Source organism: Propithecus coquereli, unplaced genomic scaffold, assembly GCF_000956105.1.
Source record: "Propithecus coquereli isolate 6110/MARCELLA unplaced genomic scaffold, Pcoq_1.0 Scaffold413, whole genome shotgun sequence".
Taxonomy (NCBI): domain Eukaryota; kingdom Metazoa; phylum Chordata; class Mammalia; order Primates; family Indriidae; genus Propithecus; species Propithecus coquereli.
This window is the reverse complement of record NW_012149875.1, coordinates 1,253,503-1,271,157: the sequence shown is the minus strand read 5'-3', so window position 1 is coordinate 1,271,157 and position 17,655 is coordinate 1,253,503. Positions and strand designations below refer to the sequence as shown.

General features: G+C 39.8%; 1 protein-coding gene across 1 annotated transcript; it reads left to right on the top strand.

Annotated features, from left to right (window-relative positions):
- Positions 1-15,465: 15,465 nt before the first annotated feature.
- Positions 15,466-16,365, top strand: LOC105817452 (taste receptor type 2 member 1). Its single transcript, XM_012653136.1, has one exon. The coding sequence runs from the start codon at positions 15,466-15,468 to the stop codon at positions 16,363-16,365; it is 900 nt and encodes a 299-aa protein (XP_012508590.1).
- Positions 16,366-17,655: the final 1,290 nt, after the last annotated feature.

Below are 17,655 nucleotides of genomic sequence, written 5' to 3'. Positions count from 1 at the left end.
AATGTCCTCCTGACATTCAGGCAGAGGGACTTACGGTGATAGTCACACTTAAGATCAGGTCAAGTTCATAGACCAGATAGTATAGAAAGGTGATGTGTTCCACTGGTATTAGATGAAAATATGGAAATCTGGCCACTCGGGGCTCGTTGCCAGGCTCTAGATGACTTTCCTATCTCGGTTGCTCTGGTAATTAAGTGGAATGAGAATGGGTGGAGGAGCTTAGGGAGCTCCTGAATCATAGCCAAAGCTTTAGTGAGCCATGAGTGGCTTCTGGCCTCTGGGGTGTTCATCATCCTCAAACCCGCACCGGGGATGCTTGAGAAGGAGCCCCATCTACACAGGGCTGGATCTACACTCACTTGAGATGTAGACTCACCTCTATTGATATTTCATATTATACATATATTCATAAACTTGAGTTTGAGTTGTAATCTTAAAAAATGAAAGTTTTAAAATTGGTTACAGATTTCTCCATTAAATATGCTTACATGAACATAAAATATCTTTAGGAATGTGAATCATCACTTCTCAATTTATCTTCTTTGTTGGATAAGAATTCAGCATGTTGGGTGTTCTTAAGTAATGCTCACATTCTTAAAATATGTCACAGTTTACTCTGGAAATTCCTTCATTGCCTATTTCTGGTTTGGCTGTCCCCCCCCAACACAAGTCCTTATCTCCCTCTGTAGCACAACCTATTTAAGCAGTAACTGACCCTGTTCTTTAAAATATAAGTTAGATTTGATAGACACATGAGGATTAACTCAGCGATGTCCATGTGAGACTGGAAGCACCGTCCCTCCCCAGGGCTGCCTAATTCGTCATCTCGAGAGTGTCCGTCTGAAAGGATCTGATGACAGAGTATGTTCAGGTTTTCCATTTGGAATTTCTCCGCACCGCAGCCCTGTCTTCTGATACTTTTTGTACTCCAAGTCCATCAGAAGCACATAGAGGAAATTTTCATATTCCCTAAGTGTTAAAAACCATAGCCATTATACCAATCATTTCCCCGCCAGTCTTCAGGCTGCATCCTCTAGCAGACCTTTCTGCAGTGTCATTGATGAGCAGGTATATTTTTATTTTAAACATCTAATTATTTGTTCATTTAACAAAAATTTGTGAGTACCTTACTATGTGCCAGGTTACTGGGGATACAGCAGTGAACAAAAATCATTTCTGTTCTAATGGAATTTTACATTATAGGAAGAGGTACAGATAATTCAAAATATGTTGGATAGAAGTACCAATAAAACAGGAGAATAAAACAGGAAAAAGGGGTACAAAGTGCTGGTGACATGGGGTGGGGTCATCACATGGGGTCTCTTTGATGAGGTGATGTGTGAGTAGAGATCTGAATTCAGAGAGGACACAAATCCTGTGTCTATGGAGGAAGGAATGTCCTGAGCATGTTAGACTTCAGGTCTCACAGATGGCAGATGTGCACACCGTGGGCTCCACCCTGGCATTCAGTGCGCTGCACCCAACAAAGCCTGATGCAAAACCAGAGGCTTTGAGTTGCGTGAGCCCTAATGTGATATCTGGAGCTACACAGAGAATCTAGGCAACACCGTAGAAATGGGTCCCACCATCCTCCGTGCCTGGGAGTGTGTGGAAAATATGCCACACATATGCAATTTTTATTTTGCCTTTTCCCTCTCATTTTTTGCTTAGTGTTTTTAGGGGCAAATGCAGATGCTGATTTAGAAAAAAAATCAACTTCTTTAATTTGGGAAAAAGTTTGGTAAAGAAAGCCATAAACGAGCCTAGCCGGTATGTAAGATTGTTACTCTTAAGCAATGTTAGAACAGGCTTCTGTTCCTATCATTTTAGAAAATACAAATTTTCCTATTGTTGTACTCTTCATTTATACATTGTGAGCAAGAATTGGCTGTATCAAAAACCTCTTCTTAGGAATCACCAAATGTCTATTCCTGTATTATTAATTTTATTTTTCATATAAAAATTGCCAGAGGCAATTGCAGAGGGTATAACTATCTCCATTTGGGCTGTAAACTGCTTATAATTAAGTTTGCTTTTTAATTGTAAATTTATGTGCAGGCTATTATATCTGGTTTAAAACAGCCATATTTGTTAAGTATTCCCAGTTTTAGGTAAGAAATAAATGCCTATTATTAAAAAAAAAAAAGTACAGCCTCTCAAAACCTTTTCCCCAAAATGAGGAATATTAGCTGTTCTGTTGGTCATGAATCCAGCTTTACTTTAAAAAAATTTTTCTTTTGCTTGAGGGTATTAACAAGAGTGGATACAGTTTGCATATTTTAACCTCTTAAATAACAAATGCAAAACAAATGTAAATGTGGATCCACTTTTAATACACTTTTGCATGGTACAGAACAACTTACTGGAACATGCATGAGCATATTTGTGTTTCATTAAAATCCATATTTGAGATAGAGCTTGACTTTGGACATGTTACTGGGGACTTTTGATTGAATTATAGGAAATTGGGAAAATAGAAACCTATAAGGTTATATTCCAAAGAGGTTGCAGGGAAGCCATCACTCAGGAGGATTTTGGAAAAAGATAAGATATGGTTGAGAAAATATACTGAGGTCATACAATTAGAGTCAGCAGACCTCTGCACAAATCTTTTGCACATATTCCCAACTCTTACTAAACATTACACTTCTCTATATAACATTTGTCATATTATGGCCAGAAGAATAATTGTAGATAATTTATTTCAAATGCAACAACTGTGATCAGTTCTTTCTGAATCATTCTGCTGCTACCAGACATTGCTGGTGATGCCCATGAATTCCACGCATGGCCTTTGGCGGGTGCCCAGTAAGTGTTTGTTCAATGGACAAATAAATGAAAGCAACGCTAAAGACCTGGGTGTGCCGTATACTTAGCACGTTTGCTAAATGAAGTAAGGTTAAGGTTGTTTTTAGTTGTAAAATAGTTCCCATACTACTTTGGTCACATCTACTTTTAATGTTGACCCTCAGAATTAAGCAAGTATTTCTAGTTTTCTTTTTAACAACTAGGAATTGTGGACCTCAGGTCAAGCTCACTGTAAGACCTGCCAGATAAAAGAGAATTAAATCAAATTTGCAGCAAATGAAAGGAAGAGAGGCTTTCCAGATGGGAAACACTGGAGACAGAGCTTCTTCAAGGATGCCTGGGTGCCGACCTGCACCCTCCCTCTGCGTGAGAGTGTGGCCTTGCTAAAGCTGAATTTGGCTTGAGATCGAAATGTATCCAAGATGTCACTGGCCAGCCATTGTTTCCAGTTAAGGACAAAGATTGTTAGTATCTTTTTATAAGCCCCTAGCAGGAAAAAAAGGACAGAGATGCTATAAGAAATTGACTTTTTCATTTTGATAGGACACTTTTTTTGCAAAGACTGTGTCATTCCTGGCTGCTGTCTTCTCAATGTGAGAACAGGGCCACGGAAACCTAGCTGAGCGATGTGACCTCTGCTCCTGCTCGGGGTGGCTCTCTCATGTTCCCCGAGATTCAGACACCTTGGCTCAGTGCACTGGGATCTTCATCTAACCCTTCAGAAAGCACGTGTGTGTCCTCTTTCTGGTAAACTTCCAGCCACCTGAAATGACTTGGGAACAATGCAGATAGGTTATCTTGTAGTTCTAATAGATTAGTTGGAAAAATTAAAGGCATAGAAATAGATTTGTTAAATCAGGTTTAAAAGTCATTAGAAACTAAAATGGGACTTAAATGTCTGTTCCTGTCAATCTGGGTCAACACAAGAGGCTTGAGCTGGGTCAACTATAAGTCATCGCGTTTTTCTCTGGCATGTAAGACTATACGTTCCCCACTCCACACGGCTGTGTAGCCACGGTCACATTTGCTTTCTCTGTTTTAGATCAAAGAATGATGCACTTTCAATGTATCTGATGACAATTACTTTTGAAATACCTTTGGTCTCATCCTGTTTTTATGGACAAAAGTACTTATTTCATGGTTGTGTGAATTCTTAAGAGAACATAAACTTTGTGAATCACTATGTTAAGTCAAAACTAGAAAAAAAAGAGTAGACTAAACCCAGCAAAAACCCCACTACTGATGGCTTAATTGTTAGCATTATTCAAATTTTCTCCTCTACAGTAGCATTTAGGATTGTGTAAATTACGTTTCATGCCAGGCAGGAAGAATAGATAATAAATTGGTATTACCTTTTTAAGTATAACAAGACAAAATTCAGATTTTTGAAGAATCGAGAAAAAATATTTCACAATATGAAACTTCTATATTATCATGTCATATATATGTAGGGATCCTGAAATATACACAAATAAATATTAATGTCTACAGAAAATTATAATTAAAGGTTTCCTTTATATTTCCTTTTCTAATATGTTACTATCACAATTTAAAATATATTGGACCAGTTTTACCTTATATAAATGGCTAAAAGGCCTTGGGTACCATTGTTAAGTGTTCTTTATTTTTCATACATTTTAAGCAAGGGTTGCAGAGTCTTCTGTCCAGGCTTTGCAGTCCACAGTGGTGATATTCAGATGCACGTATTTGGGGTTTGCACAGCTCTCCTCAACAGCATGGTCATTAGTCTTGCCTTGGGGGGATAACAGGCACCGTCGTTGCAGCCACCCTCTGTGTTGCAGCATGCTTCTCTGGAGGATGCACCAGCCATGACTAAGTGAAATAAATCCACAGCAATCCCTTTGCTAGAATACCAGGCATTTGAATACTCCCTGGACCAAGATACAGGGTACGAAGTATCTTTTCTGGAGTTTTATTTTCTCTTTTCACATACAGCAAGAGTTGGCATGAATAATCACTAATATCTTTACAGATCTGATGTGACGTGGTTCTGTATGAAGTTTACTGTACTGAATTCAAAAAGCCAAGTTCATGGTTTTTCATTCCCTCCAAATCAGTGGGATTCATGCTATATCTTGGTCACAGTTCTTATCCTTCATTCCACTTATTTGCAACAAATGTCCACAAAAGGTGGATAGATGACATAATATTTTATACCCTATGAGAAACATTACAAAGTTTAGGTAATAATAAAGTTTGACTAGGAGTGCCTTTCTAAAGACGAGAAGCTTTATTCACTTTTCTTCATTGTTTCTTCATCAGCTGTTTTTAGAGCATTCTTATTTTTTTTTAATTTCAGCATATTATAGGGGTACAGATGTTTAGGTTACGTATGTTGCCCTTGGCCCCCTCCCCCCCCGAGCATTCTTATTTTTACCCACACATATATGCCTATTCCTGGATGCAAGGGATGGGTCAGTGTCCCCAAACCACATGAACTGAGAAACCACAAAGTCTGGTCCCAGCTTCTGGGGAAACAAAGAGCAACAACCTGAGTGTCCTAAGAATTGACAAAATTGTATCTTGAGAAGGCTGCTTTGAGGGGAGAAGAAGACGCAAGACCCAGGCAGCCACTGTGCCTGAAAACCTGGAATGCCCAGTCCTATCATTTGACCATAGTCCTGAAATAATTATTGTATCTTTGGGGGGGCAGAAAAAAATAAATTTGACTCCTAGGACAAAAGAGAGCAATTTGATTTTGGACTAGGGTGGAAATTATGCTATAGGTTTCAAGATCTCATGTATGTTATCTTCTTCCATGTGTCCAATCCAACAGTGGCAACCAACATACATGCAGATGTATATTAGGTTCTTTTTGACTGTGTGTCTTCTGGTAAAATGGAGCCATCAATGCCAAAGATACTCTGTGCAGTTTAGAATGAATAAAACTTCTGATGCCCATATGGTAACCTTATGCTTTGAGAACTCTTCTATAGCACAATAAAAATCTGAGCTGTCAAAGTACGTATGTGATGGGAAAAGAATAACTAAATGCCTAGGGAAAGACTCCAAAAAAGAAATTTGTATTTCTTTTTTTCCAAATAAATCTTCTGTAGATATGTTTGAGAAAACTCTATGAGTTTAGTGAATAGAGCACCGAACTCTAATTTAGTGATCACAGATTTGGGCCATAAGGTGTATTACTAAATGACTTTAAGCAGATAACTTCTCTAGTTCCAATTCCTAAATAAGAAAAGTAGAAAGCACATCACTGCTTTTCTGTATAGCCCACAGCTATTATAGTATACCCAACATGAAAAAAACCCACCCCAAGCTCGCTTTAGTAACCCTTGGGAATTTGGGGGTTCATTTAAATATCAAGACCAACAGTAAGTGAGGGCTGGTTCTGGGGCTGACTTGTCCTGAGCAGAACCTGGTCTTGCTCTCGTTTCTGGGCACTTCTGTCCTCTGGGTGGTCTCCATTCTTGGGCAGGTTCAAGTCCTTCTCTCAGGGTGACAAGAAGGCTGCCAGCTTCTCCAGGCTAGCATCCAATCTTTTCAGAGAATCTGCTCAATCAGAAGTTCAGGGATCAGTTCTGACTTGACAAATTTGGGCCTCATATTCGTCCCTGACTGGGTTTCCCCTGATCGGTGAGCGGATGTGTTAACTTCCACTCTGGGTTGCGTGCCTACTCTTGGATTCAGGGATGGAAGCAGCCCCAAATAAGGCCCATAAACAAGGACGGAAGAGAAGTGGTTCTTCCAAAGAAAGTCAGGTGAAGACAGGAGAATGAATGCTGCATAGACAAAACATGGCAGCTGTCCAACCTATATGCAGTAACCCTTGGAAGGAATCTTCATTATCATTGCGGGTACTAACACGGGAGGCAGTGATGCCTCATGGTTAAGCACACACATAGGGTTTGAGGTCAGATTATGGTCCACAACCTGGAAATGCTGCTTTGTAACTGCATGACTGAGGGTAATTTCCAGACCTTTGTGCACCTGAATTTAACAGTATCCAAAGAGGAGAGAATACTGATTTCATGCAGTTGTCAACAGGGCAAATTGATACTATGTGTTTCAATTGTTTAGCATTTTAAGCACTAAATAAATGGCAAGTGTTCTGCCTTTTTCCAAAAGCCTCTGGCCCCAGATTTTTGCACTATGAATTCTTTCCATCCGGCAAGAAACAGATAATTCCCATGCTATTTAAATTGTTCTGGTGCATAGAAAGTAAGAAAAGCTTAACAGTTTTTTGATAAATTCAGTATAACGTGGATAATCAAATTTATCAAATATAGCACCACAAAAATCTACAGACCAATCTTCTTTATGAATAAAGGAGCAAAATTTCTAAATGAAATGGCAAACAGAATCAGCCACACATAAAGAGATTAGGATACCATGACTAGTTGGGTTGCTTTCAGGAAAGCTGGTGTTGACTCACTCAGCTCTCATCGGGACTTCCTTCCACAAAGAGATGGAATCACACAGGGCAGTCAAGGTGATGTGAATGCACAAAACGTTCCATTTCTTATTTACAGTGTTCAGATACTTCCCTACATAAGCTTATCCAATCTCGTGGTTTTAAATATCATGTATATGCTCATAAATTCCAAACACGTATTTGCAACACTTGTGGTGCCCACAAACTCCAAAGTTACCATCCACTGCTTAATAACACCTTCACCTGAAAGCAGGGTCCAGATGGGTCACGTCCAGACGGAGCTCCTGATTTTAACCTTCCTCCAATCTTCCCCTTCTTGAAAAATGACTCCATTGCTCATTCACTGGTGAATCATGCCAATGACCCAAGAATGGTTCTTGATTTCTCTCCTCTCTTCATTCCCCTATTGAAGCCATCTGAAATTCTTGTTGATTTTATATTTAAAATCTATTCCAAATTCAGACACTTCTTCCCAAATCCACCACCAATCTAATTTAAACCAACAACATCCCTTGCCTAGCCTGTCCCAACAGCCTCACATTGTTCTTTCTGCTTCCACCCTTGTCCTGTCCTGAACTCCAAGAATTTTATCAAGAGTAAATGCCTTTCGTAAAACAGAGGTAAGTGAGTAAATGTTTTAGAACACAGATATGCTTAGGATAAAACGTCCCCTCACCCAGACTCTGCAGTGGGTTCTCATGAGACCCAGTCGCCATGCCTGCCTCGCTAACTTCTTCCCCAGGGGTGTTCCCCTGGCTCACACTGCCCCAGGCATTGCAGATTTTGGGCTGTGTTTTTTGGAAACACTTTAAGCTCTTTTATCTCCTGCTTTCTCTGCCTGGAATTTCATCCCAAATCTCCCATCCAGGTCTCTTATCACTTCCTTTCTGGAGGGGTCAGCCTTCCCTGCCTACACTCTGTAAAATAGCACCTCTTTCTACTCTACTTGGAATTATTTATTTCTTCACTTACATCTCATCTTCCCCACTACAATGTATTAATAATTTCCAAGATGACAGAGACTTTGTCTTATTCATTACTACAGTCACGTGTCACGTGACATTTCAGCCAATGGTAGAATATATATAAAATGGGTCCCATATTATAACGGAGCTGAAAAATTCCTATCACCTAGTGACGTGGTAACCATCGTAGCATTGTACTTTTTTGTTATATAAATTTAGTGTAGGCTAAGTGTACAGTGTTTATAAAGCCTACAGCAGCGTACAGGACCTTCACATTCACTCACCACTCACCGGCTCAGCCAGAGCAGCTTCTATTCATGGTAAGTGCCCTATACAAGTGTACCATTCTTAAAAATCTTTTATTCCAAATTTTTCTGTACCTTTTCTATGTTTAGATATGCAAATGTTTACCATTGTGTCACAGTTGGCCACAGTATTCAGCACAGGAACATGCTCTATAGGTTCATAGCCCAGGAGTAATAGGCTGCACCATATGGCCTAGGTGTGTAGTGGGCTGTACCATCCAAGTTTGTGTAAGTGCGCTCCAGCATGTTCACAAAATAACCAAATCGCCTAACGATGCAGCTCTCAGAAAATATCCCCTGTCCCCATCAAGTATCGTGGACTGTATATGCTCTCTGCTAGAACAGTGCCAAGTTCATAAGACACACAGATGTGTGTTAAAGTATGGGAGGCAAGGAGGAAGAAGGAAAGGAGAATGAGAGAGGGAGGAAAGAAAAGAAAGAAGAAGGGAGGGAGGGAAGAAGCAAGGAAGGGTTTGAAATGCTACAGAGTAGCTCAGCTTAGAACTGATGACAAAATGGCGAGGACTAGAGACTATTCCTGCGCCTCAAGTGCAGCATCTGTAGCTTCTGTTTCCTCACTGTAACGAACCAGGGATTCTTGTTTGTAAAGCACTTTGAGTCCTCTATGTGTAAGGCTTAAATTCAATGTATTGCATTGCTCCATTATTCTATTTGCCGCAATGCAAATACCTTCCAGAATATTGAGTGGAGTAAGAAAAAGCACAGAAATGTGTTACTAGAATAAATGGAAGAAGAGAAGGACAAGTATAGAAAGTGACCTGAATACTAAAGACAACAATTTTAGTCCCAAAGATCAACTGCAAATTCAAATGGAGAGAAGAAAATGAATGAATTTAAAGAATGATTAGTCTGAAAGAGTCTAGTGCTTTTTAACCAAGATGTGAATTTTAAATGGGATAAATTCCATCCAGGCTTTACAAGGGCCGAGCTCTGCTACAGGGAAGATTCAGGAAAGAAATGTCTGCATTGGTTTGCCCTGGGTCTATTTCTTTCTTATTTGAATGATGTTATTAAATATACAATAATGTTAATACATGTGCATGTTTCTTAAAGTAGGAATTGTTCCCTTGATAAGCAAGTGGGAGGACCCACTTGGGAAGGGTATTAAAACTATCGCTCACTTTCATGATGACTCTAATACCAGAGTAAATGTCTGTCCGTGTGCTACTGGAGAGAGAAAGATGTGCATTATAGCTTTTATCTGGTGAGAGCTTGCCAATGTCAATCTAACTGCTCGTGAAAAAAAATTGCACTTTCTATTGAGGCGCTAAACGATTTGAATATAAATAAGCAACTCTTTCCGCCTGTCACTTACCTCAAGAATATTTAGTGTTGTCTCCTTTAATGATTGCTCATTATAGATGAGTGCAAGTGAACGGATTTAATCAGGGTAATATGGGGTAATAATCATGTGAATTTCTCCACACCAGGTCTTGTTCCATCTGTTCCAAGCCATTTGTCCATGTAAAACTGTCAACGTTCCGAGCTACCGACTGACAGGTGAGGCCAGACATGCATGTTTTTCATCTCAGAGCCAGAAATTGTCTGAGGCGTCCTTCTCACTAACACAAACAGTTTAAAGATCTAAAATTTCTATACTTATGACCATTTTTCTTTATTTTGTTTGTTGTGTTGATCATTAAAATATTTAGTGCACTCTCTTCCTTAACACAAGAGGTGACAAATGTCCTTGGCCACCTTGATGGATGTGGTAGACCCTAGGAGGCAGGCGGAAGAACGTGTCCCTGGGGTCTTCCCCCCAGCACTGAAAGGCAGCTGCCTCTCGGGCTGCGGGGCTGATAGTTTAGCAGTCAGGCAAATGCTGTGCTCCCACGCCAGATGTCTCTTACTCTGCCATCCTTCAGTGTAAGAAGTGCAAGTTTCAGGCAAGTTGGTGACACTTGTCCTGGAACAGTGTGCCTTCAGCAGCCTTTGTGTGTGCTCAGGGAAGAGACAGTGACAGAAATTATTTAATTAAAAAAGGTAGCTTAAATCTCATGAATTTTTATTTTTTATTCCATGGGGTTCCCGCATCAGAAGACCTGTTCTACACAAAATAAAGTTCTCCATGAAGAATTGCCTCTGCTCCCCAAGCTAGTTCTAAAAAGAGTTATAATATAATATCCGAGAACCAAATGCCTTCTCCAGATGCTAGAATCCAAAAGACAAATAGCATGCTAATAAATAGAATTGGATATACTTATTTCTTTTAAGTCTTTGGTACACTATACATTATCTCTGCTAGTTTTCTGTGAGTCCTGAGAGATTATATTGCTATTCTAGACTCAGGATGTGAACTTTTTCTTTTTTCACTTTTCTGCCTTAGTGTTTCTGTTGCTTTCTTGCAATACTGACTTGCCCAGACCATACTGAAGGCTCACCAAAGGCTCAGTTCGTAAACGTCATGGCAATGTTGGAGCAAACAGGAACGGGCTCCATGCTGGTGTTATGACCTGAGTTCTCTAGGAACACAGAGAGTTAGAAAACAAAGTCTCTCTTTCAAAGTGATTTTGTAATCCTTGTTTTTCTTGTCCTCTGGTAGAAAAACCCTTGTATAATTGAGTTTGGTTCTACTTAACAAACCTGCCATATGCCAAACACCAAATGAATGAACGATTAAAGAGTGCTGATGAGAAGAAAGCCCAGACCTGCCATCACAGAGCTGAGTCTTACGGGGCACAGGCAGATTACTAAGCTTTGCAATCAAAAGGACAGGTGGAATGATAGAAGTTTGATTGAGAAACCAAGGAAGCAGTGGTAACTGCTCTTTTGAGAGTTCTCGGTTTCCTTATGGGCACACATCATTTTATTATGCTTCACTTCATTGAACGTCGCAGAGATTGTGTTTTTTACAAATTGAAGCTTTGTGGCAACCCTACATTGATCAAATCTATTGGTGCCATTTTTTTTTCCAACAGAACATGCTCACTTTGTATCTCTGTGTCACATTTTGGTAGTTCTCATAGTACTTAAAATGTTTTTGTTGTTTTTATACCTGTTATAGTGATCTGTGATCAGCAATCTCTGATATTACTATTGTAGTTGTTTGGGGGCACCACAAACTGTGCCCATGTAAGACAGGAAAGTTAATTGATGAATGTTGTATGCTTTCTTACTGCTCCAGTGACAAGCCATTCCCCATCTCTCTCCCTCTCCTTGGGCCTCACTATTTGCTAAAACACAATAATATTGAAGTTAGACCAATTAAGTCCCTGCAGTGGCCTCTACGTGTTCAAGAGAAAGGAAGAGTCACAAGCCTCTCACTTTGTATCAAGTTAGAAATGATTAATCTTAATGAGGAAGGCATGTTGAAAGCTGAGATAGACCAAAGACTGGGCCTCTTTCAACAGTTAGCCAAGGTGTGAATGCAAAAGAAAAGTCCCCGAAGGAAATTAGAAGTGCTACTCCAGTGAATACATGAATGATAAAAAAGAAAAACAGCCTTATTCCTGACATGGAGAAAGTTTTAGTGGTCTTGATAGATCAAACCAGTCATCACATTCCCTGAAGCCAAAGCCTAATCCAAAGCAAGACCCACACTGTCTTCAATTCTATGAAGGCTGAGAGAGGTGAAGAAGCTGTAGAAGAAAAGTTTGAAGCTATCAGAGGTTGATTCCTGATGTTTAAGGAAAGAAGCCATCTCCATAATATAAAAGTGCAAGGTGAGGCAGTAAGTGCTGATGGAGAAGCTTCAGCAAGTCATCTAGAAGATCTAGCTAAGATCATTGACGAAAGTGGGTACACTAAACAACAGATTTTCGGTGTAGACAAAATGGCCTCCCATTAGAAGAAGATGCCATCTAGGACTTTCATAGCTAGAGAGGAGAGGATTTACAGCTTCAGAGGACAGGCTGATTCTCTTGTTAGGGGCGAATGCAGCTGGTGACTTTAAGCTGAATCCAATGTTCATTTACCATTCCAAAAATTTCAAGGTCTTTAAGAATAATGCTAAATCTACTCTGTCTGTCCTCTGTATGGAACAGCAGAACCTGGATGACAACACATTTGTTTAAAGCATGGTTTACTGAATATTTTAAGCCTACTGTTAAGACCTACTGCTCAGAATAAAAATGTCTTTCAAAATATTACTGCTCATTGACAATGCACCTGGTCACACAAGAGCTCTGATGGAGATGTACAATGTTATTTTCATGCCTGCTTACACATTAATTCTGCATCCTATGGATCAAGGAGTCATTTCAACATTCAAATCTTATTATTTAAAGAACACATTTCATAAGTCTTACAGCTGCCATAGGTAGCGATTCCTCCGATGGATCTGGGAAAAGTAGATCGAAAACCTTCTAGAACAGATTCGCCATTCTGAAATGCCATTAAGAATATTCATGATTCATGGGAGGATGTCAAAGTATTAATATCAACATGAACAGGAGTTTGGCAGAAGTTGATTCCAGCCCCCATGGGTGAATTTGAGGGGTGCAAGACTTCATGGGAAGGAGTAACTGCAGATTTGGTAGAAACAGCAAGAGAACTAGAATTAGAAGCAGAACCTGAAGATGTGAATGAATTGCTGCAATCTCATGATAAAATGTGAACAGATGAGGAGTTGCTTCTTATGGATGAGCAATGAAAGTGATCTCTTGAGATGGAATCTACTCCTAGTAAAGATATTGTGGATGTTATTGAAATGACAACAAAAGATTTAGGATATTACATAAACTCAACTGAGCACCAGGTTCTGAGAGGGTCAACTTCAATTCTGAAAGTTCTACTGTGGGTAAAAAGCTATCGAACAGCGTCACACGGTACAGAGAAATCTTTCGTGAAAGGAACAATCAATTGATGTGGCAAATTTACTTTTATCTTAGTTTAAGAATTGCCACAGTCATCCCAACCTTTAGCAACCACTACCCTGATCAGTCAGCAGCCATCAGCATCGAGGCAAGACCCTTCACCAACAAAAAGAGGATGACTCGCTGAAGGCTCAGATGATTGTTAGCATTTTTTAGCGAGAAAGTATCTTTTAATTAAGGAATGTACATTGTTTTTTTAGACATAATGCTATTGCATCCCTAATAGGTTACTACTGTAGTGTAAACATCACTTTTGTATGCACTGAGGAAGTAAAAACTTTTGCGTGACTGACATTATTGTGATATTTGTTTTGTGGGGGTGATCTGGAAGGGAACCTGCAATATCTCAAAGATGTGCCTGTATTTCATAGGTGGATGCCCTTCCATTTTTGCTTTTCCAGCCTGTGGAATGTAAAATTGGAAAGTTTTTGTAGTATTTTCTTCTTTCTACCAGAGGGAGAAGAACACCTCATTCTAATTGTCAGGCTTGAATTTGGATCTATTTTGATGATATCTGCTTGTGAATTGCCTCCTTCCTTGCCTCCTTGAAGACACTCCTGTCTGTTCCCTTCATCTCATTGTTGTTGTGACAGGAAGAATGAAGTAGAGTTCTACGTGGCACAGACATTGCATATTCAGAGAATGATAATCAAGAGATTTACTCTCACCACTAATTTTTTCACATGGTCTCCCTTCCAGTTTTCTATGAATCCGATTCATTCCAAATATCCTTTATGACATGTTTAGACGAAGTATAACACACATCCATAAGGACGTGTGCCTCCTTACTGGGTGACCGGCACATTTTGATCAAGTGCTAAGTAGGAAGCTTCAGTCCCCTCAATGTTTGATAAATTATTCCCCACCTTGTGCTCTGGTGGTGAATTGTCTAAAGAATTAACTTAATTTTACATCACATTATACATGTGGCTGGCTCTGCCTTTAGTCTCGGAATGCCTTGAGGACAGAAACTATATTCTATCCACCTTGATTCCACCCAGTGTTTAGGAGAGTGGTTCTGCCACTCGGGACATTCGGCAATGTCTGGAAACATTTTTGGTGTGACAGCCTGGGGAGGAGGGTATGCTAATGGCATCTAGTGGGTAGAGGCCAGGAATATGGGAGACATCCTACATTTCCCACACTGCATAGAGCGGCCCCCCAACAAAGAATTATTTGGCCCAAAAAGTCAATGGTGTTGAGGTTGAGAAAACCTGGTTTAGCATAACATGTAGAGCAGTATCCATGTTAATAAATACTAACTTAATTTTTCCCTAAATAATCTGTTAGTTATGGCAAAAAATGAATCATGTACTATTTTATCTTTACTTTTCACGTATAATTTCATATCATAGAATTCTCATAGTTTTGGAAGAATAACAGGGAAAAATTTTCAATCCTTGAATTAACCTGTGGATAATTACCAGGATGAGTGATGCTGAGTGAGTTTCTTCATTTCATTGCATGTTACTTTCCTTTAGGCTTTTGACCTAGAGTATACACACACGTAAGGCACTTTGCCTTTATATTTAAGAGCCGTTTTTGTTTTATTACATAACTATTTTAAATTTTAGGAGGTTCTGAATTGCTCGACCATTGCATATCAGAGAACTACCACTTGGGAGCCTTATGTTGCTGGTTGTACTACATCATTACAACAGAAGTGATAATTTTTAAAAAAATGAGTTTTTTTTTTTTAATGAATGCATCAACAACATTAAGTAGAATCACAGCTATAGAAAAAATTAGTTATTCATGGTAGAGATGAACGATTGAGTAGCTCTGGCTAATTAACTCGTGGCGAGCCCTTCCCCCAGCCATCTGAAGGTGCCTGATTCCACCATTTGCTTATGATGACTTTGAAAGCCAGGTATACCTGGAAAATGCAAAGGCCATGACTAAGAAGCAAATTGTTGATAGAGTATCTCTTTCTTATTTGACTGTCTCAGAACTAATCGAGAAAGCAGTGACATAAACCAATGTACCCCACCTTCCTATCCCATTGCCTTCATGGTTAAGTCTTGTTAACAGAGGAGTCCTGATCTCATTGAAGAAAAGCATGAATAAGCTAAAACTCAAACTGTCCAAAAATCTATAGGTACATCATTTCTTAAAGTAACTCATTTTTTTTTCTTCTTAAAATGCTAGAGTCTCACCTCATTATCTCTTTTCTTTTTGTGGTGATACAATTTCTTATCGGGATTTTTGCAAATAGCATCATCGTGGTGGTGAATGGCATTGGCGTGATCAAGCAGAGAAAAATGACGCCACTGGGCCTCCTTCTTTCCTGCCTGGCAGTTTCTAGAATTTTTATGCAGTTGTTCATCTTTTTAAATCACATGGATGCTCTCTCCTTGGTAGAAATCCTCATACCTTCTGACGGTTTTGGAATCAGCTCGTTCATAAATCAATCGGAACTTTGGTTTGCCACATGGCTGGGTGTTTTCTACTGTGCCAAGATTGCCAACATTTCTCACCCACTCTTCTTCTGGCTGAAGATGAGGATATCCAAGCTGGTGCCATGGCTGATCCTGGGGTCTCTGCTATATGCATCTACCTCTTGGGTTTTCCACAGCAAATATATATGGCCTATTTCCCAAAACCTCTCAGTAGGCTTTTCCTCCGAAAATATGAGGACTCAAAAGAAAGAAAGTCTTGCTTTGGATTATTTCTTTCTTGTCCTGGGGTTCCCCATTCCATTATTTATCTTCCTTGTTGCTACTCTACTCCTGGTTTTTTCCTTGGGGAGACACACACGGCAGATGAGAAACATGACGGCCGGCACCAGGGACCCTCGCATGAGTGCCCACATCCATGCCGTGCTCTCCATCCTGTCCTTCCTAATCCTCTTCTGCTTCCACTACACGATGGAATTGTTGATCTCTTTTCAAACTCTTCAGTTCAGAAGACTCAACTTTCTGTTCGTCATGTCTGTACTTGGTATGTACCCCTCTATACACTCTACCATCTTAATTTTAGGAAATCCTAAACTAAAACAAAATGCAAAGAAGTTCCTCCTCCACAATAAGTGCTGTCTGTGACAGAGAACTTTGATCGGTTCAATGATTTACCAGTGCCTACCACACCTCCCTCAGCCAAGCAAAGCAGCCTGTTTATAAGTATATAAAACACCATCTTAAGACTGTTTATCCAGCCTGAGGCATTTTTATGGATTTGCTGCTTTTCCAAAGAGTTGAATTGATTTTCAAAGCACAACATGTGTCAGTGGATTACATCAACGTCAATATCCTGGTTGTGATGTTGTATTATAATCTTGCACATTGTTACACATTAGGGAAAACTGAGTAAATAGGATAGGGGTCTTTCGGTATTATTTCTTACAAATGCATGCAAATCTACAATTATTTCAAAATAAAAAGTTGAAACAGAAAAGCACATTGAACTTGTTTGAACTTGTGATGTCAGAAGGACACAAGAATGCCACCAGGTTCCTGTGTGTCTGATGCCTGATCTTAGATGGTTTATCCTGACCTGACTGCTCATCTCTTGTCTACCTGGATATTATTTCTACTGTCTTTGTTGAAGTCACAGACAATGGAGCTATTCTTCCTCCTCAGATCAGAAAGGAAGCTGAGGAAAGGCAGCCCTTCTCTGTCCTTGTAAGCATGTTAGCTTCCTCCATCTTGCAGACAGCCTAGATGCTATGGTGTCATGTCCATCCACTGAAGAAAGGTAGACAGATGGAAGAGGAGGAGGAGGAGGAGGAGGAACAGAAAGAGGAGGAAGAGGAAGGGGCAGTGTGGCTGTGTAGCATCAAGGGCTGAATGCTCCTTTTCCATTTCCCCTAATTGGTTACCCTGAACAGACGATAGCTTGCAAAGATGTTCTTTTCATTTTGCATTTGCATGCTTGACTTTGGGACCCATTCAACTGCAGGTGGCAATTTGGAACTCCTCCCACATGGCGAGTCTTCCCAGTAAAGCAACATCGGTAGGTGGGTGGGGTTGGGGGTGGCTTCATCTGCTTGAAGTCACAAATGCATTTTCTGTTTGGTTGATGATTTTGAATGCTAAGGTATGTATGTATATTTCTAAAACAGCCTCAGAACCCCTTTTGCAAGAAAATAAAGCAAAAGATGGTCTTAAGTTTAGTTATAATTTGTAGTTCAGTTGTGATAATGCAAAGTGTGTTTAGATTTAGATATGCCAATCTCCAGTAATATGGACTCAAATACTGGTTTTCGAGCCCAAGACAGGCAGGCTTGGTTGTCATAAACCAATGGAAGACGTTGCTCCAGAAGATACAGAGCTGTATTTATCTTCTTGGACGTGGGAATTAAGCTCTTCAACTTCCCACAGGTTTCATACTTC

What these genes read in the sequence shown, in the direction of transcription:
- LOC105817452 (XM_012653136.1), top strand. Translation starts at nt 15,466, where the DNA reads ATGCTAGAGTCTCACCTCATTATCTCTTTTCTTTTTGTGGTGATACAA.